The sequence below is a fragment of the Neomonachus schauinslandi genome, chromosome 1 (genome assembly GCF_002201575.2).
Source record: "Neomonachus schauinslandi chromosome 1, ASM220157v2, whole genome shotgun sequence".
Classification (NCBI taxonomy): Eukaryota; Metazoa; Chordata; class Mammalia; order Carnivora; family Phocidae; genus Neomonachus; species Neomonachus schauinslandi.
Window position 1 is genome coordinate 205,086,933 of NC_058403.1, and position 22,223 is coordinate 205,109,155.

The 22,223-nt window shown below is 61.4% G+C and overlaps 1 protein-coding gene across 1 annotated transcript in view; it reads left to right on the forward strand.

Annotated features, from left to right (window-relative positions):
• The window catches only part of RFX1 (regulatory factor X1), a 23,711-nt gene extending 1,519 nt beyond the window's left edge, over window positions 1-22,192 (forward strand). Inside the window, exons 2-20 of the mRNA XM_044917766.1 lie at window positions 6,022-6,131; window positions 6,353-6,436; window positions 7,131-7,238; window positions 8,212-8,328; window positions 9,434-9,529; window positions 11,105-11,199; window positions 13,934-14,312; window positions 15,858-16,039; window positions 17,025-17,144; window positions 17,227-17,342; window positions 17,573-17,691; window positions 17,800-17,909; window positions 18,255-18,406; window positions 18,490-18,587; window positions 19,630-19,779; window positions 19,877-20,085; window positions 20,435-20,588; window positions 20,668-20,713; window positions 20,823-22,192. Of these exons, the coding sequence (XP_044773701.1) occupies window positions 6,022-6,131; window positions 6,353-6,436; window positions 7,131-7,238; window positions 8,212-8,328; window positions 9,434-9,529; window positions 11,105-11,199; window positions 13,934-14,312; window positions 15,858-16,039; window positions 17,025-17,144; window positions 17,227-17,342; window positions 17,573-17,691; window positions 17,800-17,909; window positions 18,255-18,406; window positions 18,490-18,587; window positions 19,630-19,779; window positions 19,877-20,085; window positions 20,435-20,588; window positions 20,668-20,713; window positions 20,823-20,992 (2,615 nt within the window). The 3' untranslated portion in view covers window positions 20,993-22,192. The remainder of the gene's footprint in view (window positions 1-6,021; window positions 6,132-6,352; window positions 6,437-7,130; window positions 7,239-8,211; window positions 8,329-9,433; window positions 9,530-11,104; window positions 11,200-13,933; window positions 14,313-15,857; window positions 16,040-17,024; window positions 17,145-17,226; window positions 17,343-17,572; window positions 17,692-17,799; window positions 17,910-18,254; window positions 18,407-18,489; window positions 18,588-19,629; window positions 19,780-19,876; window positions 20,086-20,434; window positions 20,589-20,667; window positions 20,714-20,822) is intronic.
• The last annotated feature ends 31 nt before the right edge of the window (window positions 22,193-22,223 follow it).

Here is a 22,223-nt window from a genome sequence, read left to right on the forward strand (position 1 = left end):
GAGGAGGGAGGATGTGGTGAACCCCTCCCTCCCCCTGCCCAATCCTTCCAGAGTGGAAAATAAGGAAGGGATGGGAATCATAAAGGCATCTTGGGAGGCTGTGAAAGGGGCAGGTCAAGACTGGGTTTAGGAAGATAGGACAATATAGAGTGACACATGGCAACTGACATGGCCCCAAGGGACCAGAACAGGTGTAGGCGGGGCCCTGAGCAGCATCCTTTAGGCTCCTGGCAGTGTGGAGGTCCCCAGAGAGGGCTCAGGGTGGTGACGCTTTACCACAGGGACTCGTCTGGAGGGATGTCACGTGTGAGCCACACTGAGAACCCCAGCCATGGACGTAGCCAGGGTCTCCCGCGGGTTCCCAGCACTGCCCAGTTATCCTGCTAGGTTTTCTCACCAGCATGCCCCCCCCCCCCCGCCGCAAGAAACCCACCCCCACCTCCATCGTCTTGTCTCATTCTGCACTCCTTACCCCTGACCTCGCTGCCTCCCTCACTGGGGACAGGTGCCACCACATATCAAGAAGGATCCCACCTCCCCCGAGCCAGCCTCACAGCTCCCAGGGTTGTCTGCAGGTGCTGCGAATCCCAGGCCATCCCCTCCAGGGCCTCGTCGCTTGGTCCCTCTCTTTACAAATCTTTCCCCCCAGCCTGCAGAGATGAAACAGTTCCTGATTTAATCAGAAACCTCAGTTCCCGTACCCCTTCAGCTGCTGCCCACGTCTTCACTTCCTTTTAAGTCTGAATTCCTTGAAGGATTCACCCTCCCTTCCTTAACTGGTGCTCTCCCCTCTGTTGCCTCTGCCTTCCCCCCACCCAGCGCCCCAGTCGGAGTCACCCACAGCCCCCATCTTGTCCGCCTGCTGGTTACTCTTGGTACTCCTCTTCCTCCGGCCCTGGGAAGCGCCTGACACACTGGTCCCCTTCCTCCCAGAACCGCCCCCTGCCCCGGTCTCTACCCACTTCCCTGCCTCCCTTCTCCGCCCCCTTTGCTGCTTCCTCCTCATCTCCCTTCATGGTGGCCTATTCCACTGTCTCAGCTTTCCCTGCCCCCTTGGTGCTAACAACATGCCCGCGTTGTGGCCTGTGCCCTGGGCTATCGCCCTGAACCCCAGCCACCTTTGACCCATCTGCTCAGGATTGAATGGGCCTCTCAAGCCAGCATGGCCAAATGGAACCCTGGATTTTCCCCTCATCCGGTCCACCCTCTTTTGAGACTTCTTCATCCTAATAAATACCACCCCCAGTCCTGGGTCAGCATGGATTCCTGTCCTACCCATTCTTAAGCAAGACCTCTTGGCTCCATCTCCTACATGCTGCCAGAACCCACTGCCTCTCCCACCTCCATGGCCCCTACCCTGGTCCAGCCTCTGCCCTCGCCGGTCACAGTCCACCCCCGCAGCGACCAAGAGGGAGCCCATCACAACCCAGTTCAACCCAGAAGATTCTGAGGCAGGTGGCCCTAGGGACACTCTCTGAGAAGCCTTGACCTTGGCTTTCTCATCTGAGGAGAGCTGGCCCCCTGTGGCCCCTCCCACAAGGGAAGGGCTTTAAAAACTCCACACTTCCTGTATCCCCCCTGCTGACAATTTCCTGGCCTCCCAACTCTGGTCTGGGAGGCCCGCCAGCCTCCCGGCGCCCCCCGCCCCCCCGCCCCCTCCCACACCTGCTCCAGCCCTACTGGCCTTCCCACAGCTCCAAAACCCACAAGGCTCAGTCTGGCCCACAGGTCTTTGCCCTCGCGGTGCCCTCTGCCTGGAGCACTCCCTTCCCAGACCTCCTGGTGGCTCGTCCCTTGTGTTCTGGTGTCGGTTCAGTGCCACCTCCCTGATGCCCACACCTCCCCACCTCCACTGCTCACTCCCTGTGTCCTCACTTTGCTTTGTTTTTCTTCTTAACACTCATTATCACCTGAAGTGATGACGAGCGCAGTGATGTCCATCCCCTTGTCCCTGAGGGCAGGGCTCTGTACACTGAGTCTCTGTGGCATGAACGCCCACGCGAAGGCTGGCCTGACCCATCACAGCCCTCCCAGTCTGTCGGCCCTGGGCAGCTAGGAGCAGGTGGGAGGCCTTGCCTGCACTGGCTAGAGGACTTTGGCCAGCCTACAGGGCATCCAATTGGCCCTCGACCTCCCGGGTGCTGGCTTTGGCTGCTTTGGGGGGGCCGGGGTCCTCAGGGCAAGGGTCTGGAAAAGGCACATGGCTCCAGGCCCCAGAGCACCCCAACTCCTGGCACATTCCTCGCTCCCCCTCAGCCTCTCCAGCTCTTCCTGGTGCATGCCCAGGCAGTCCCTGGTGCTTACAGGCCAAGGCCTTTGTCCCCCGCTGCCCCCGCCCCGATCCCCCATTGCACTGTGGGGCTGCTCTGTGGGGGTGGGCTGCAGTGAATGGCCTGCTGGTGTGACTCTCGGATTCCTTCTTTGGTCTTGTGGCACCTTGATGGTCTTTCACAGGGGTCCTGGGGACTTTCTTTTCCCTGCTGCTCCCTGTTCTGGTGGCGGTGAGGCTGTCCCCCGGAGGGTGACTGGGTGATGCTTCCTCAATCTGTTCTGAGGAAGAGGGGGTTGGCTGCACCTGTCACTCTACTTGCTGCCCCACTGACCCCTCCCCCATCCCCTTGCAGTGATTTCCCAGCGCTTCTCCATGACCCTCTCCTGGGTTAGTGTCCCTTTCCATCTAAGGGTGGCCTTTGGGCCACTTGAGCCCGTCCCAGGTGTGGCGGGGGTCGGGGAGGTACCTGAGACCAGTAAAGGCTGCGGCAAGGCGCCTGGGGCTCCTCCAGAGCAGAGCAATCTGAGCTGACCAGGGACCCAGGGAGACGCAGGGAGGAGACGGGCGGGGGGTGGTGGGGGGAGGGGGGGCTGGACCCAACCTGGAGCCCAGGCTAGAAGCCGGCTGAGAACGACACCACAGGCAGCTCGTCCAGCCCAATCCCTGTGGGCTCTGCCCTGAGGTGTCTGTGGAGGTGATGGGAAGGCAGCTCAAGTTTCCCTGCTCAGCAGCAGCCCTCTAGGTCGGAAGTCCCTGTCCTCACAGTCTGCCAGCCTCTCGCCCGACACTCGAGGTGGAAGGAGGGCACTGTGGGTCCTGGCAGCCACCCCCAGGAAGGTGAAACCAAGCCTGCCCGCAGCTGACAGGGCTGGGTTCAAGGAGCGTCTGCGGCCAGCCTTCCTTCCCTGCTTCTCTCACACTTGGAGTCTTTGCGAGTCCAGCACGGCTTGTGTCCATGAGAGAGATGGGGGCGGGGGGTGTTTGTCAGCATCTCCAAGCACAGATGGGGAAACCAAGGTCAGGACAGACAAGGGACCCAGGACGCACAGGCCCCCCTCAGGAGCCCCGGACTGAAGTCACCTCCAGGAACAAAGGATCAGGAGGGAGGGAGCCAGACTGTCCCGCCCATCGTCCGTGAGGAGTAGGGTCCCAGCTCGTAATCAGGCCTCTCGGGCTTCTCTCAGTCTTCCCCCTCATAGCTCACAGCATTGGAGATGTGAGCGGGTCTCAGTGGGGAAGTGCAGGGCCCAGGGAGGAAGAGATGCTCATCAGATTGAGGGACAGGAAATCAGCTGCCACTTCCTGACTACAGACTTGAGACTGGGGCCCTCCCTGGTCTCATGCACATGCCCAGCATGGAGAAGGCAGACAAACAGATGCAGAGGCTCGCAGACTTCATACCCCAACCCCCAACACACACACACACACACACACACACACAGAGCAAGGGCAAGACACGGGTAGATAGGGACACACACACAGGAAGCCTCTCATCCAGACGGTAGACTCTGGAATCTCACCTGCTTATCCTCATGGTACAGCCTGGCATGCCTGGCAGATGTGGGGATCCCAGCCTTGAGGGCCATCCCAGACTGTTTCCTGGGGCTTCCCCATCCCAGGCAGATCCCTGATCTCAGCAGGTCCCCAGGCCTCCCAAATACTAAGGGTCCCACTGACGGAAGGATCAGCCTTGGTGTTTTCATCCGAGCCTCTGGGCCTAGGAGGTAGCTGGGGCCAGCCCCCCACTCACTGCCCACCCTGAACTAGGCAAAACCTGTCCGAGGCTGCCGCAGTTGGGTGCCATTCCTTGGGCTGGGCCTGGCTCCCTGTGTCCCACAGACACCCAGGTGTGCTGGGGCCCCTCACGTGACTTAGGGCTTTCTCAGGTTTCTCCCCAGGGGCCCATCTCAGTGAGGGCTACCTCCCTCACTGCTCACAGAAGCCTAAGTGGGTGCAAGGGAAGATTCTAGCCAAACGTAGGAAATGGTGTCTCCTGGAATTGGCTGCGGAGGCAGCTGGCCAAGTAGGCCTGAGGTGGTTCCAATGCCTGTCCCACATGTGGCCAATGGGAGGCTTCCCCCAACACCACCTCCCACATCTGGCCACCACTCCTCCTACACCCAGTACATAACACATTCATGAGCTCTGACCCGGACTTGGTCCCTGAGATTCTTGCATCTACCTGGGACTGCCCTTCTGCCCTGGCCAGGCCCCTCTCCCTGTGTCCCCACATAGCTGAGGCCCAGCTCCTCACTTTGGAGGGTGAGGATGCTCTGGTCCTTACGGCGTTCCCATAGATCCTCACCTTACTGTTCACCGCTGCCCTTGGGGTGTCAGCCCAAGCATGACCTGAAGCTCTAGATTCCATGCACAATGTGAGGTTTATGTGGGCACAGATAATGGGCCAGCATCCTGGCTTGTCAGTTCCCAGCTGGGCAGGTCACTTCCTCTCTCCCAGTCTCTTGCCTTATCCGATAACGGGGGTAATAAAAGTTCCTTCTGTCTCCAGCTACCCAGGAAGACCCTAGCACAGCAGCTGGGGCACTGGAAGCACTCTAGTCACTCCTATTACTCCTTGCCCACCACCCTCCTGTCCTGCCAGGGGACCCCCCAGGAGGTGGCCCTGGGACCTTGGCTCCTGGTAGCACATTGGAGGAAGGGCAGGCACATATGCTCCCCACAGCCCCAGCCTGGCCTCTGGAAGTGCTGGGAGCAAGCCAGGACACACGGAAGGGGCAGGATGAATGGTGTCCTGGCTGGGGTGGGGGGCCTCCCATCCAGCATCTCTCAGGGACACTTGCCCTCTGTGCCTCTCCCCTTCTCAGCTCCCTTGTTAATCACTCAGTGAGATGTGCATGAAACTTGACCTGTGCCCGCCCAATAGCATCTCCGGGTACCAGCCTCCCTCCTGACTTCATAGCAAGGCCCCAGCCCAGAGAAGGCCCTGCTTCGGCCGTGCCTGCTCAGAGGAGAGTGTTTATTCCAAGAGGGCAGCCGGGGAGCTCTGCATCCACCGGGGGGATTAGCTCCCCAAGGTTGCGGGTATAAAGCCGCCCACGCACCCTGCTGTTCCCAAAGAGGTGGGCAAGGAGTGAGGAGTGTGGGGCAGGTTCCCCTAGATAGACGGGGGCAGGAGGGGGGTAGGGGCACCATGTTCTACGATTGCCTCTTCTCGGCTGCCTGTCAGCGTGAGTACCTGCCTGCCCCCCTCCCAGCCCCCTCCTGCCCCCGTCCCACTGAGGACAGGGAAGCTGGGACAGTGGAGAGGGAGGGGGTGCTTGGCCACAGGCTGGCAAGGCCTTCTAGGGTCACTCTTCTGACCACCTTCTATTCCTGGGAAGCCAGGAGTCATCTTGAGGAAGGTGGCCCCAGCACCTTGGTCCTTCTAGGGCTGCTGAGACCCCAGGGTAGGAGGCCAGTTCCACAAATCCTATCTGTTGGGAAAAGGGATCCAGCCCTCCGGGCCTCTGCTGCATCTGCTCCTCAGTCACCCCTTCTGGTCTGGCTTTGGGATGAGGAGAGGTGGGGTGGGGTGGGGCTGCTTCTGCATGTCAAGGATCCTAGGGCCTTATGGCTCACCCCAGTGGGCAGTGTCAGGGCCGGCCAGGAGGCAGGCAGGATTGTTGGAGAGGCCCGGCCCTGTCAGGGATCCGCTTCAGGCTCCACCGTCCATTCTCATGGGCTCAGGCTCAGGCTCAGGGTGGGGGTGGGGACAGCAGGCGGAGCTGACCCAGTGACCCCTCCTCCAGAAGGCGCTATGCGGGCCAGTGAGACTGTATCGGAGGCCAGCCCAGGCTCCACAGCCAGCCAGACCGGAGTCCCCACTCAGGTGGTTCAGCAGGTGCAGGGCACCCAGCAGGTAGGACACACTCCTCCCCCGGGGGCGGGCTGGGAGGGTACATGAGAGGGGCAGCGGTGACCGTGGCCATGGGAACTTGGCCTCCCGTCCTGCCCCGCTGCCAGAGCCGTCTGCTCCCATGTTCTTACCAAGCTGTTCACTTCAGCCACCCTCCACCCACCTGGGCCAGGCCTCCCCGGGGAAGCCAGCGTGGCTCAGGTCCTTACTCCTTGCCCCTACAGCGTCTGCTGGTCCAGACGAGCGTGCAGGCCAAGCCGGGCCACGTGTCACCCCTCCAGCTCACCAACATCCCAGTGCCCCAGCAGGTAAGGCTGCCACACCCGGCCCAGCCCTCACAGCCTCCCCCAGGGGGCACAGCCAACTCCCTGTGGCCTGCTCAGATCTGCCCTCACCAGCAGCAAGGACACAGGCTCCGTCTGGGGGCCTCCGCGCCTGCTGCCTCCAGCGAGTGAGGCCATGGCAGTCAGGGCCCATCGGGGAAGGACCACCTGCATGAGTTCTCTTAATAGACACAACTGAGGAGTTGCAGTAAGGAAGGTGACTTTCAGGTCCAGCCCGTGTCTCAAAGCAGAGAACCCCTGCCAGTTAGGAGCCAGGAGCCCGTAGCTAGCACAGGCACTGAGTGCGTGGCAGTGGTCTGTTCCCCAGAGGGCTGTGAGCAGGGTGGGGGGGCTCAGCACAGAACGGGGCAAGGTCCTGTCAGGCGTCAAGGGTGGGAGCCGATTCCGCGTGGCCTGCGGAGCCAGGCTCCCTGGACGCAGACCCTCGCTCTGCCACTTGCTGGTTCCAGGACCTCGGGCGAGGACTCTGGCCGTCCTGAGTCTCTCTGTCACCGTCTGTGAAGTGGGGTTGGTGTCAGTGCTGTACTGGGGCTGTTGGGGCAGTTCCGGGAGCTAACAGGTGTGTGGCACTCGGACATCGCCTGGAACGGTGCCAGATGCTCAGGGCGGCCGGGCGGGCTGTTGAGTCAACTGTGGTCCTTTTCCCTCCCGGCTCTAGGCTCTCCCCACGCAGCGTCTGGTGGTGCAGAGCACAGCCCCAGGCGGCAAGGGTGGCCAGGTTTCCCTGACGGTGCATGGCCCCCAGCAGGTGCACTCGCCCCCTGAGGTAGGTCGTGGCCCCATCAGCTGCCCTCCCTGAACCTCTCTCCCCAGGTTGGCCATGTACCCCCAGAGCATACTTGGAGGGGTCCCTGTGCCCCAAGCCCACTTGCTCCTCCAGAGTCCTTGTTCAGCCCAGGTTGGGTAGCTTGGCTGCCTGATTCATGGCCCCGCTGGCTCCAGGAGGAGGAGGTAGCTTCCCCCCAGGTTGAGATGGGCCTCACAGCTCCACTTCAGGACTCTGTATCCCAGGAAGGAAAGGAGGCCCCGCAGCCCCGCTTAGGGCTGGTAGAGGCTCTTCCTCAGACTACAAGGGTGGGTTCTGGGGACCCGCCCCCCGACACCAACGAGGGTGTTGGAGGCAAGCAGGCCATGGGTGGCTGGGAGCGTGGGTGGCAGCATCAGGAGCTTGGGGTCAGACCCCCAGCTCAGCCGTTCTTCCTGGGGGACTCTGGCCAGGCCCGTGGGGCCTTCTGAGCCCAGTGTTTTCTATGTGTAAAACAGCTAATGATACGAAGTGCCACAGCATGGCCCAGAGCCAACAGGGACCTGTAGCCAGTCTGGGGTCAGTGCCTGGCGCTACCACTCAGCTGTGTGGCCTTGGGACGTCCCTTCCCATCTGTGCTTTAGCAACCTCATCTGTTAAGTGGGGATTCCCTCACCTAACCCTCCTCACCTCAGGGCTGCAGTCTCTCTGATTGTGGAGGCAACGGGTGACCTCTGAGCTGAGGCCATCTTCGCCGGGGAGGATGGGTCCCCCTACCAGTACCTCTGGGCCGGATCCCCAGCTTTGCCTGGGAGCGATCGGGGCAGGGACTAGGCATTCGGGTTCATGGGATTCGGCCGGTTACCAACCTAGGAGGTTGAGACCTCTGCGGCCTGCCACCCTCCCCAAACAGCTCTTGGGAGAGCCCTCCTGAAAAGGGTTTGGTCAGGGCCTGGGTGCCCAGACGACGCCCCCGTGTCTCCTTCCCTTGCAGCGGTCGCCGGTGCAGGCCAACAGCTCCTCCAGCAAGACGGCTGGGGCCCCCACGGGCACAGTGCCACAGCAGCTGCAGGTCCATGGCGTTCAGCAGAGTGTCCCCGTCACCCAAGAGGTGCCAGGCCAAGGCGGGCAGTGGCTGGGGCAAGGGGTCCTGGCCAGGCAGCCTCTGCAGCGTCCTTGACTGTCTGTGGGAGCCAAGCAGATGGGGGTACAGCCTCAGCAGGCCCCCCAGGCCTTTGGCGAGCGCCTCTTCCTCACTCCAGACTCAGCATCCTTGTCTAAATAATGGCTTCTGCCCTGGGAGCCTGGGGGCAGGGTGGTCGGGGCTGCTGGGGGATGAAATCTGGTCCTCACGGGTGCTGGACAGGCGCTGAAAACTCTGAGAAACAACCTGGCCTCTTTGGGCCCAGTTGCCTGGAGGAAGCCCCAAGGCCAAGTCCTGGCTTACCCCTGAGGAGTTCAGGGGGAGGCCCAAGCTCCAAATCCATGGCCAGCCTTTGGGAGGGGCAGAGGCTCTTCCTCAGACTACAGGGTGGATTCTGGGGACCCCCAGAGGCTATTGCTCTGAGCTGTCAGTGATGGCAGCTGGAGCAGGTGAAGTGGCAAGGGGTGTCTGCCATCTGGTTGTTATCACTCCAGTTGCGGGGTTCCAAACTCCTTGGAAAACCAGATGAAAGCCATAGACTCTTCCCCTAAAGGAAAGCAGAAACGTCACTCTGAAGGATTCACAGATGTTCCTGCTGCGTACCACAGACCCTCGGACCATCCAGGCCTGGGTTTGAGTTCTAATCCACCACTCAGCACCAGCCTCCCACCCCACCCCAGCGTCTGTCCTTCACTGTGTGCCCTGAGGGTGATATCAGGATCTCTGCAGCACCATGGATGTGGGGGTGTGGGATAACCCATGGAGAGAGCAAGGGGGGACAGCAAGGACTCCCTCACTCAGACCCAAGTTCAACTTCAGTTCTGACACTTCCTGTTGGCCTCACTTTGATGAGCCTCTGTTCACATGGGTAACTGGGGTGCCCAGAGTGAACATAGCGATGAATCTAAAAGGGCGGGCAGGGAAAAGCTGCAGAATGGTGGCTTCTTTCTCACCAGGCTGCCCTGACGCTTACATGGGTTCCTGTGGGCATGGGGCGGGGGAGACTCGGGGATGGGTGGGCCACCAGGGGCACCACGGTCACCACAGTCTGACCTGCCTTTTCCCTCCTCAGAGGTCCGTGGTCCAAGCCACTCCACAGGCGCCCAAAGCCGGCGCCGTGCAGCAGCTCACAGTGCAGGGGCTCCCGCCAGTTCACGTGGCTCAAGAGGTGCGTGCCTCCTCCACCTGCCTCTGGGCAAACTGGGACTGGGCCCGGGCTGGGCTGGGGAGGGGTGCAGGCCCTTCAGGCCGCGGGGAGGGAATGGAGCTGGGGAATCCTCGAGGGCCCCAGCCCCGCTCCAGGCTCCACCTGGGGCTGTGGGCTGCAGACTCGGTCTTGGACCCTTCCCACTTTCCCCATCCCCGGGCACCTGTCAGTTCAAGGGCCCAGGTTTTGCTAAGAGAGGGATCTGGATTCTCCCCTCCCAGAGACACCGGGTGGGAGACCTGTCGGGTTGCTGGTGAGCTCAGCGACCCGGTGGGCTGGGCGGCGGAGGCCTGGCGCCCCGCCCGCGGCCGCCCCCGGTGACCCCCCAGTGTCTCTGTTTGTCCTCCAGAGCTCAGGCAGTCAGTTTCCCGCTAGGAAGGCAGAGCAGCAGGAGCCCCGGCCCACGCCGCCGCCGGAGCCGCCGCCCCGGCCACGCACGCCCGGGCCCCGGCCGAGCGCGCTGGCCCCGGAGCCGCCGCCGCTCCCGCCCGCGTGCAGCGGCGAGGTCCCGCAGCTAGGCAGCCCCGAGCCGCCGCCGCCCCATTACGAGCCGGGCGCCGAGCAGTGGGTGGAGCTGGTGGGCGTGCTGCCCCCGCACCTGCTCCTGCCGCAGCAGAAAGTGGTCTTCGAGCCACTGCCCGGGCTCCCGGCCCGAGCCAGCCCCGACCAGAGGGTCAGGATCCAGAGAGTCCCCCAGGTGCTAGTGTTCGGCACGGCCGCCACGGCCCTCAAAGTAGGTGGCGGACGTACGGGCGGGGGGCATCGGGCGGGCGGGGGCGGGATCCGCCGGCCCCGGCCCGCGCCCGGCCCCGGGCTGCCCGTCAGGCCCTGCAAGCCCTGAAGCCCCCTCCCCCGCACCTCGGCCGGGCCAGTCTGGGGACCCGCCTCTGACCCCACCCCCACCCCCAAGGCGGGTTCCAGGTCCCAGGCTCCGCTCCCACAGACGGGTGGGGGGATGGGGTGGGAAACTCAGGCCCCGCCCCTGAGGCCCTGTCAGTCATTCCAGGTTCCGTCCCCCAAACCGGGGCCCCACCCCTGACCTCTGACTCCGCCCCTAACATCCTGTACTTAGTTTCCAGGCCGCGCCCCTGCAGACAGGGATCCTTCCCTTGATGCAGGCTCCACCCGCGAGGCCCTGTTTGTACGTAGTTTCAGGCTTTAACTTTAGTTTTAGCGACAGCCTTGTCCCAGTGGTTGGCTCTACTCCTGGGATCCAACGTTCACACCCACAGTAGGACTCTGGGGTCCCTCAGCCCTCCTCACCTCAGGCCCCACTCTTGCTGTCCCCAGCCTAAGCACAGAGTCCTGGCTTCTCCTGACACAGCTTCGCCCGATTCCCAGCCCTGGCCGAGACTGCAGCCCTTGGGCCTCTGACCCCTGGCCCTGTCCAGGATGTGTCCAGAAAGCCCAGAAATGCAACCTTCCAGCTGGGGAGCCAGGCGTCCTTGTGAGCTTGGACAGCCACTGGCCCTTTAGGGACAGAGGCAGAGCAGTGGGCCCACCCCTGACCTTCTGTGTGCCCTCCCCCCACACCAGGTGCAGCAGCTCCAGCAGGTGCCTGTCCCACACGTGTACTCCAGCCAAGTGCAGTATGTGGAGGGCGGTGATGCCAGCTACACGGCCAGTGCGATGTGAGTGGGCAGAGGGCTGCGGGAGGGGACAGGAGGTGAGACCTAGGTCTGCCCAGGACCCTGCTAGGACTTGAGGCCTGAGTCTGAGCCCCAAGCAGACCAGCCAGACTTCAAGGCCTCAGGTGGCAGGTGGTGGGTGCTTCCCAAGGATAGCCAGCAGCCATCTGGCAGGGGCAAAGCAGAGGGAACCCTCACAGCTTGGGAAAGGCATCCCAGTATCAGTTAGGGCTTTGGAGTCAGATGGGCCTGGTTTTTAGAAAAGGAAAAAGAAAATTTAATTTTTACAAGACAGAATTTTTTAAGTAAGAGGGAATGTTAAACAGTGAAAAGGAAATCTTCACTGCCGACCCCAACCCTGCTCCAAAGGGGGTGCTGTGACCTGTTTCTTTGTTTCCTCCCAGAGATACTCTGAGAATAGAAACTACCCCCTTTTTTGTGCAGAAACAGGCAGAGTGTTCTGTCCCTTATTTCTTACCCCAGCTGTGTATGTTGACACTCTTGCAAGTTTCTCTGAGCGGCCCCCAGTCACCCTGTTTAACGGCTGCGTGGTGCCCAACTGTGCAGATGGAGCATGGACGACGTAGCCAGTCGTCCTGGGGTGACCCCTGCTCCCTGCTGCACACACACATACCGGGCAGATGCCACGCCCCAGGCCTGCCCTCGAGCCAGCTCTGGCTCCCTCTTGTCCAGGACCCTCCGCACACCACCTTCCCCCTCCCATTGTCCGTAGTAATAATTCCAGGATTAAGTGATTATTGTTTTAATTTTTGGAAGTTTTCGTTGGTTTTCTTTACATTTGTCTGTTGTTGGTTTTTTTTCTTACATCCCCACCCCTGTCCCATGTGGGCATGATGCTGGGGATTCGCTCCTAGAGCATCTCGGTCCCTGGGTCATGATGCTGTGGCAGATCCCAGGGGGCATGACCCTGGCACCTGAGTCATGGTCCATGGCATCCAGCTACCTCATAGTTCTGTTGATGTATTTCCTGTGCTGCCAGTCTCTTAGCCTTGCGGTTGGCCAGCGTGGGTGGGGAGCACAGAGGGCATTCCGGAAAAGAGTGCGGCCCCCTAGGGCCTCCAGGGGTGTTAGAAGCAGAGCTGAGGCACAAGCCCCGGCCTTGTGGTGCCATGCTGGCTCCTTGTGCCTCCCCCGGTAGCCTCTGTCCTTTGCTTCTGTTTGAATTCTTCCCTCCGTGATTAGGATGTGTGATCGCACGTAGCCCATCACTGTCGTCAGATTCTTCTGCCGTGCGAAGTCGTTAGTGGCGTTGTGTCTTCTGTCTCTCTCTTGTGGATTTTTACTGGGTTCCCAGCCTTTCGGCAGCCTGGGTTCCCACCCTGGCCAAAGCCACAGGCCCTGCTCCTCTGTCCCTGGCTCTGTCCAGGCCGCGTCCAGAGACGCACACATTCAGTCAGTCATTCAGCAGATAGTTACCGAAGCCACATTTTTGGAGCACGTGTCGCATGTGGGGCGCCGGGCCGGCTGTGGTCCCTGCCTGGTGCCGCTCCCTGCCACTTACGGTCACGTGGACCAGGGTGCTTCGATCAAGAGCTGCATCTTGGTGTCCATCAGGCAGGGGGCTCACCTCGGTGACCACGCCTCCCGCCATTCCCCCCCACCCCCACCCCCCATCCCTCTCTTTGCTGCCTCCCTCCCCTGCTTCCTTCAGGAGACTTCCAACGGTGCCTTCTGAGGCAGGCCTTGCTTCCTTTTGGGATTTTTAACATTTGATGTTATTTTTAGTCACTAATATGTCAAGAGGGCTCTGAAATCAAAACTGTGCCCCACGATGTCTTGTGCGACACCTGCCACCCTCCATGGGGCCTCCACAGCCACGGAAGCAGACGGACGTATGAAATGGGGCCTCATCTCCCCCCTCTTCCGGAAATCCTTACTTTTGTCTGGATCCTTACTTTTCGCCATCCTTACTTTCCCCCACCTCTTCTGTTCACCTGACAGAATGTTCTGGAGCTTCTTCTTTGGCAGGACCTTCCTCTTTCTCTGTCACCTGTCCATAGGATCCTGTCACCTTTCACTTAACATTCCTCTAAAGATGGCCCCATTTTCCCTCTCTTGTGACGACCTCAGCCTCACGCCTGCATCCTCTGACTCAGGTCCTGGGATGGCCTGAGAAGGCTGCAGGGCACGATATGTCGCTGCCTCAAAGGGACATGCCTCTACACTCCAAAAGTCATCGCTGAGTGGCTCCCCGGGGGGCCACTGGATGCAGAAATAGAAACCCCCTCCCCTTCTCCAGCACCCTCTTCCTGCCTCATTTACCACCTGGGCACGGCCCACCTTCTGCAGTGCCCTTGACTGACCTTCGTGCTTGCTTCTCCTCTGGCTTCCCCACCACCACGTTAAGCCCCGGGCAGGGCCTCCTCTGTCTTACCCATCGCTGGCTCTGCAGTGCCTAGAACAGTGTCCAGCATCAGTAGGTACTCAGTCTTTTTTTCTTGGATTGACTGAAGTGTGGGGCCTGTTCCGAGTGACCTCGCCGCTCCGTCTTGGCTTCTTCCCATCTGACATGTGGACTCCATGCCAGGGGCCACTTGGACGATTAAATGAGAAATTGTGCCGCACCAGGCCCTGGGGAGGGGGGTGCCTGGTCCCGCATAGCTGGCTGACTGTTGGCTGCCCCGGGGCTGCCGCTCCCCGCCCCCTCCCCCGCCCCGCAGGAGCCCCCTCCGTCGGACCCCTGGCCCTCTGACTCCTCCCTCTGCTTCTGTCCCAGCCGCTCCAGTACCTACCCCTACCCGGAGACGCCGCTGTACACCCAGACTGCGGGCGCCAGCTACTACGAGGCCGCGGGCACCGCCGCCCAGGTCAGCACGCCCGCCACCTCCCAGGCGGTGGCCAGCAGCGGCTCCGTGCCCATGTACGTGTCCGGCGGCCAGGTGGTCGGCAGCTCCACCAGCAGCGGGGCTGGGGCCAGCAACGGCGGCGGCGGCGGCAGCGGGGGCGGCGGCGGCGGCGGCGGCGGCGGGGGAGGCGGCGGCGGGGGGGGCGGCGGCGGCGGCGGCGGAGCGGGCACCTATGTGATCCAGGGCGGCTTCATGCTGGGCAGTGCCAGCCAGTCCTACTCCCACACCACCCGTGCCTCGCCAGCCACTGTAAGTACCACCTCGGGCCCCAGCAGAGGCCCGCAGTGGGAGGAGGGGGGCTGAGGGGGGAGGAGGGGAGGGCGGTGGGGTGGGCGTGGTCAGTCGCCACCATCAGCCACCGTAACCGTGGCACCAGAGTCCTCAGATGCAGATATTCTGGGATCAGATCCTCGCTGGGTAGCCTCAGACAAGTTACTCATCCTCTCTGGGTCTCAGCTCACATGCGTGAAGCTGTTAGAGCAGTGCCCCAAGGGGCTTGTCTCCTGTGACTGTATAAAACTGAGGATGGTGGGTATGGAGCAAGGGGTGGGAGAGGCGGGCACCAGCATGGGGGGAGCTGCCCTGAGCAAGGTTCTTTGTGCATCCGGAAGGCAGCGAGATGACCTCTCTCTGCCCAGACATGGGCTGTATGCAGTCGCTTGGGGAGGGTCCCTCGCTGGCTCTGTGACTGTGGACGGGTCAGGGCCAGGTGGTCCCGTGGCGGTCCTTGTCCTCTTGGAGCTTGGGGTCTGGGGTGATTTTAACTACCGCCCTTTGACCTAGCAACACATCCTGGACTACATAATCAAGACAGAAGCTTTCTCGGAAAGCAGGCAGACCCTCCCTTATACACCCATGCAGCTCGGCTTCTAGTCTGTTTTTTTAAATGCTGGCTGTGACCCGCCTAACTGATTTCATGACCCCGTAACGCGTCCTTACCCGAAGTTTGCAAACATGGTTCACTAGAACAGTGCTGTGCTGTAGAACATTTTCCAGTGATGGAAATATTCCGTCTGTGCTGTTCAGTGTAGAGGCCTCTGGCCACGTGTGGCTAGTGAGCACCTAAAATGTGGCTGGAGTCACCAAGGAACTGAGTTGCGTTTGTTTTTCTTTCTTTTTTTTTTAGAGACAGCGAGAGAGGGAACACAAGCAGGGAGGGTGGGAGAGGGAGAGCAGGCGCCCGTGTTTGTTTTTCTTTAAACTATTTTGATATAATCATAGATTCATAGGAAGTTGCAAAAATAGTACAGGGAGATCCTATGGCTGCCCCCCCCCAACCCGGTTACCCCACTGCAGTACAGTCTCGAACCAGGAAACGGGGTTTGCTACAGTGTGGCTGTCTACTTATATCTTTTTATCACGGGTATGCATTTGGGAAACCACCACTACGGTCAAGATGCAGAACTGTTTCTTTGCCTCAAAGATCGCCCTCCTGCTCTCCCTTCATAGTAACCTCCGCCCTGCTCCCTCCCAGCATCCCTAACCCCCAGCAACCATGAATTCGCTCCCCGTTTCTATAATGCTGTCATTCTGAGAATGTTGTATGAATCATCCTCCACATGACCTTTTGACATTGGCTTCTTCCACTCAGTATAAATTAAATAGCATAGCTGTATGTGGTTGGTGGCAACTCCACTGGACAGTGTGGTTCTAGAGAATTCCATGAGGTTTAGTCCCATCCCCCCCGCCGTGCTGTCAGGATCACAGTTGGAAATAGGTACAGAGAGCCCTTCACAGGGAGCCCCGAGAAACTGCAGTGACTCTTGGTGCTGTCTGTCCCTGGTGCGGCTGCAGGTTCAGTGGCTCCTGGACAACTACGAAACAGCAGAGGGGGTGAGCCTGCCGCGGAGCACGCTCTACTGTCACTACCTGCTGCACTGCCAGGAGCAGAAGCTGGAGCCCGTCAACGCCGCCTCCTTTGGCAAGCTCATCCGCTCTGTCTTCATGGGCCTGCGCACCCGGCGGCTTGGCACCAGGTGGGCCACCCACCCCCTGAAGCCACAAGGCCCGCCCCCACCCCAAGTTCTCCAGGGCCGTGACTCACTCTGCTCTAGCCCCACTGGCCCCTGCCTCTGACACGCATGCACACCCACCCCAGGGCCTTTGCACCAGCTCTGCCTTCTCCTTCCTGCGCTTTTCCCCGGTTCCTTACTCCAATGCCCCCTGGCCCCCTTAACCGAAACTGAAGCCTTCCCACCTGCCACCTCCCTGACACTCCCCACCACCCCCTTCCCTGCTTGCTTTCCCTCCTTACCGCGGAGCACTGTCCCACATGCCTTTTGTGTTGCTTCTCTTGTTGCTGATCTGGCTCCCAGTGCCGAGATGCACATACCTTGAGAGTGAGGGAGCTGCACACTGTTGGTGCTTTAATCAGCGCCTTCAAGTCTGAATTCATGTGGAAAGGAACAAGGGGCCTTCCCCTGAACCCACCCTTCCCTTCTTCTCCTTTGCAACCCTCACACCTCCCTGGGGTGAGCCCTGCTCCTCTCTCGGGTCCAGTTCCCGGCTTAAGTGTCCCCTCATTCACTTACACATGCATAACCCGTGGGCAAAGTACTGCGTCTGTCTGTGCCACAGTTTCTTCCTCTGTCCCCGGAGGGTGCCAGGAGCATCCTTCATAGGACGGGGATAAGGAACACGGGCATTTGCTTATGCTAAGTGCTCAGAACAGGGCCTGGCAAGTTCTTACAACTAGTAGTCAACAAGTACTTGGTGATTCCTGCCCTGTGCCAGGATCGGAGGTCGAGGAGTGCCCCAGACGCTGGCCCTGTCTTCTCAGAACTCAGTTGGCACCCACAGCCCCTGCCCTTCCCCAGCACAGCACCCCCTGGCTCCGTGGAACATGGGTCTTGCCCCAGGCTGTTTGGCCTCCAGGCAGGGGGAAGCAGGGGTGATGTGAAGGTCCCCAGTGGACAACTGGAGGCCCCCCAGCCCAGCTCTCAGCCTCTGCCTCCCTCTCAGGGGCAACTCCAAATACCACTACTATGGCCTGCGCATCAAAGCCAGCTCACCCCTGCTGCGGCTGATGGAGGACCAGCAGCACATGGCCATGCGGGGCCAGCCCTTCTCGCAGAAGCAGAGGTAGGAGGATGGGGCCGGACCCTGTGCTGGCGGGCGGGGAGGGGCGTGCTGGCCTGTCTCAGTGCCCACACCCCTTCTCCAGGCTCAAGCCCATCCAGAAGATGGAGGGCATGACCAACGGTGTGGCCGTGGGGCCACAGCAGGCCACCGGGCTGTCCGACATCAGCGCCCAGGTCCAGCAGTACCAGCAGTTCCTGGGTGAGAGCGCCCTGGCCCATGGGGCGGCATCCGGGCCGGGGTCTGAGGCCTCTGGAGAGCGAGCAGATGGTTCCATCTGCCTTCCCAGAGCCTCCTCATTCCCCACTGCCCAGGGCGGACCCCCGCTTGGGAGGAAAGTGCTGACAACTTGATAAGATCCCAGGGAGAGCCTTGAGGGGGGCAGGCAGGTGGAGGATAAAGGGCCTCATGGTGTCCCCTCCTGCCTCCAGATGCCTCAAGGAGTCTCCCTGACTTCTCAGAGCTTGACCTCCAGGGCAAAGTGCTCCCCGAGGGCATCGGGCCTGGGGATATCAAGGCCTTTCAGGTCCTGTACCGGGAACACTGTGAGGTAGGGCAGCTGGGTGAGTGGGCAGGGGCGAGGGAAAGCCATGCTGCCGCCCCCCACCCCTCCCCCCCCCGCCCCGCCACGTCCCTGAGCATCCAGCCTCCCCAACAGGCCATTGTTGACGTCATGGTGAACCTGCAGTTCACCCTGGTGGAGACGCTGTGGAAAACCTTCTGGAGGTACAACCTCAGCCAGCCCAACGAGGCGCCTCCGCTGGCTGTGTGAGTCCCTGGTGGGGGGGGGGAGGGGGGATGGGGAGGAGGGAAAGGGGGGCAGGCACGGTGAGAGTCAGCGCCTGGGGCTGGGGTAGCCAGACCTTGGACCTCAGGTGGAAGGGCGGTATCTGCCTGAGCCCTGCAGTTTGTGGGGTGCCCATGACCTCCTGACCCGCACTTCAGTGCTCGTGTATCAGTCCGACACTCAGTGCCTGGGATAGCACGCCTCCCTAAGCCATTTCCCTCGCTAAGCCATTTCCTCCCCACAGCGGGCGTATAAGCTCCCCGTCTGACCCCGGGGGCGTCGGGCCCGTGTCAGCCTGACCTTGGGGCTGGGGTGGGTGTGCACAGGCACGACGAGGCTGAGAAGCGGCTGCCCAAGGCCAGCCTGGTGCTCCTCTCCAAGTTTGAGCCAGTGCTGCAGTGGACCAAGCACTGTGACAACGTGCTGTACCAGGGCCTGGTGGAGATCCTCATCCCCGACGTGCTGCGGCCCATCCCCAGTGAGTGCAGGACGGCCGCCCCGCCGCTGCCCCCCCCATCCCCCCCCACCACAGTCCCGATCAGCCCCTGCTGCCGCCCGCAGGTGCCTTGACCCAAGCGATCCGGAACTTTGCCAAGAGCCTGGAGAGCTGGCTCACCCACGCTATGGTGAACATCCCTGAGGAGATGCTGCGTGTGAAGGTGAGGGTGTGACGGGGCTTCTGGGCACGGGCTCACGGGGAGGGCGCTGAGCGGCCAGCCTGGGTGCACAGCCCACATCCTGCCACCTGGCTGTGGGACTGCGGGCTGGGGGCCTTGGGCTCCTCTCCCTGATAGAGGCCATGGGATCTGTCCCCACGCGTGTCCCTCAGAGTGAGCTTTGGGTATTGCCTTCACAAACCGGCTTCCTCAGGTGCCCACTTCTGAAACACAACCCCTCTGTGGTGTTTTTGTACACAATACGATATCTTAAAAAATAAAAACCAAACGCAACTTGAAGTAGTTCTCTTCGGACAGCTGAAGCAAAAAAAAAAAAAAGCAACATTTATAAGGGAAGAGAATAATAGCCCTCTTCATCAATGCTGCATATTCACTACTCTGATGTGAGGAAGTAGATGTGATGTGCTTGCTCTTGAGCAAAAAAAGAAAAGGAAGAAAAATAAATAAAAATAAAAGGAAGAAAAGGGGGTTTTCATTGTCCTTAAAATGTCAAGGAGACAGTTATATGGAACTGGGCATCTGAAGCATTACTCCTGGGTGCACTGGACAGGGGGTGAGGAGTGGAGAGGTGGAAAGAGTAGAAGCTGGATCCAATGAAAAAAATGAATAAATGTATTCATTTATTCAGCACGCATTTATTGAGCATCTACTGTGTGCCAGCATGGTTCTCCATGCTGGGAGCACAGCAGTGACCAAGATGGACAACACCCCACCTTCCCTAACCTGACATTCTAGCCAGTGCCCTCTGAGAATTTCTCTTGTGTCCTTTCATTAAAAATAATAATAATGCTGGTCAGACACATTATATTGATTTTTTTTTTTTTTTTGCCCCGTACTTTGGGTGTCCACCCGAAGTTTGAAAATCCCGACCCCTTGATCTCCCAACAAAAGCAACGAGGTACATCCCTCCCTTTTAGGAGAAGGAAAGGCTCAGAGAAGTTGCAGCGGATGGGGCAGGGGATGGGGGAGGGGGGATCGCACCGTCCACGCGCACATCCGCCACCTGCCACATCCGGCCCCGCAGGTGGCAGCGGCCGGCGCCTTCGCGCAGACGCTGCGACGCTACACGTCGCTCAACCACTTGGCGCAGGCGGCGCGCGCCGTGCTGCAGAACACGGCGCAGATCAACCAGATGCTGAGCGACCTCAACCGCGTGGACTTCGCCAACGTGCAGGTGAGCGCGGGACGGGGCCGGCGAGCGCGGCGCGGGTGAGGGCAGCGCGGCCCCGGGGCGGCGGCTGAGCCGCGGGCACTTGCCGGCCGTCCTCCAGGAGCAGGCCTCGTGGGTGTGCCGCTGCGAGGACCGCGTGGTGCAGCGGCTGGAGCAGGACTTCAAGGTGACCCTGCAGCAGCAGAACTCACTGGAGCAGTGGGCGGCCTGGCTGGACGGCGTCGTGAGCCAGGTGCTCAAGCCCTACCAGGGCAGCGCCGGCTTCCCCAAGGCCGCCAAGCTCTTCCTCCTCAAGTGGTCCTTCTACAGGTGCGCTCTGGCTCCGCCTCCGGAAGGGGCGGGGCCTCGGGACGGCTCCTCCTCCCCGGGGGGCCGGCCAAAATGGGATCGGGGAGGCCCCGCCTCCTCGCAGGACTTGGGACCAGAGAAGATCCCGCTTCCTCGGGGCTCGGGTTCCCTTTCACCAGGGCGGAGGTCCCTGTTGGCGGTGGGCAGGGTGAGGACCCTATGCTCTCACTGTTGGACGCACTTGGGAAAGCCGGGGCGGGGCCGGACCGGGGTAGCAGGGCTAGCTGGCGCGTGCGGGGTCGTTGAGGCACAGAAGGCTGGCGAGGGGCGGCACCGGGCCTGATGGCCTCCGTTCCGCCGCCGCCCACAGCTCCATGGTGATCCGGGACCTGACCCTGCGCAGCGCTGCCAGCTTTGGTTCTTTCCACCTCATCCGGCTGCTCTACGACGAGTACATGTACTACCTGATCGAGCACCGCGTGGCCCAGGCCAAGGGCGAGACCCCAATCGCCGTCATGGGCGAGGTGCGCGCGGCGGGGCGCTGAGGGCGCGGGCGGGGCGCCCCTCGGCGGGACCCTCACCCCTTGTCTTGCCTCCTTGCAGTTCGCCAACCTGACCACCTCGCTGAACCCCCTTGACCCGGACAAAGGTAGGCGGGGCGTGTCCCCTAGCGTGGGCCCGAGTCCCAGGAGCGGCAGTCGGGGCGGTGGGGATGGAGGAGACGCCACGCTGAGTCGGGCCTGCTCTGTGTGCCCCAGACGAGGAGGAGGAAGAGGAGGAGGAGAGCGAGGACGAGCTGCCGCAGGACATCTCGCTGGCGGCTGGCGGCGAGTCGCCCGCGCTGGGCCCTGACGCCCTGGAGCCGCCGGCCAAGCTGGCACGGACAGACGCGCGTGGCCTCTTCGTGCAGGCGCTGCCCTCCAGCTAAGCCCGCGGCCTCCCCCGCCCCGCCCGCCCGCCCCCGCCGCCCGTCCACGCCAGGGTCCCTCACAGCTTCTGTGGCTTCGCTGTCACCGTTCCAGCCTCGGGCCGGGAGGGGGCCGCCAAGACAGGGAAGGCTAGGGGGTCCCTGCCCGCAGTGGGGCCGGCACAATCACAGGGCCGGGCGGAGCCGCAGCTGCAAACTGACACAAAAGACGTGCCTTAAGGAACCCGCCACCGTGCCCAGGTGCCCCGTGGGACAGCCAGCTAGGCTCCTTGGCCCCAAAGGCCTCAGCATCTCCCTCCCCCAGCCCCACCCTCCCGCCACCCCAGGGGGCAGGCAGGCAGGCCCCCCTCCCCTGTGGAACTGTTAACTTATTCAGCTCGCTGGCTTTGCACAGTCTGTCCCCGGCCCAGCCCTGAGCCCCAGGTGGGCACAGGTGGGCATCACCTGGGGACCCCCACTGTCAGCAGCAGCCCCGGGACCCCTCCCCCAGCAACCCCACCGCTCCCCACTCCTTGGTATAAGTGCAATTAAAGCCGTGGGTGTCGCATCTTCTCCAGAGCTGGGCCCTCCCTTGCCCCGCAGCCCTCGAGGAGGGCACTGTCCTGGCCTGGTTGGGGGGAGGGCGGCCGGGGGCACCGCCTCCAGCTTCCAAAGAGCAGCAGGCCGGGCTGGGCGTGGGAGCCCAGAGGGGCCTGCTGCTGGCAGTGGGGCCCGGAAGTGCCCACGCCTGTCCCGGCCCCGGCTGGGGGCTCGGCTCCCTCAGATCCAAGACCCCGGCGTCCCAGGCCACCCGCCTCTGGTTTGTAATGGAACCTCTGTGCTCCTTCTCTCCCGGGAGACTGTGCTTCTCCTCCGTGCAGTGCGACCCGCCCCCCACATGACTATTGTGCGATTTGTGAGCCGCCTGAGCGGAGTTGGTAACTTGTTGGTTTTTTTCCAACCATCATGGCCTTATCTGTTCCGGTTTTCTCAGTGTCTTCAACCTGTGAGATAGATGTTTATGGCAAAAAGCAAAAAAAAAAAAAGACAAAAAAAAAAGACAAAAAAGATCTGACCTATTGTATAAAAATCACTATTTTGTGTGCTCCGCGTGCTACAGCTTTTGGGGTGGCCCCCCCACGTCCCCTCCCCACTCCCTCGGGGCCCCCCCCCTCCTGGCCGTGAAAGTGTCCACGCGTGTGGTAGTCTAGTGTGCCGAGCTGTTTTCTACCTTTTTGTAGTCTTTCTTAAA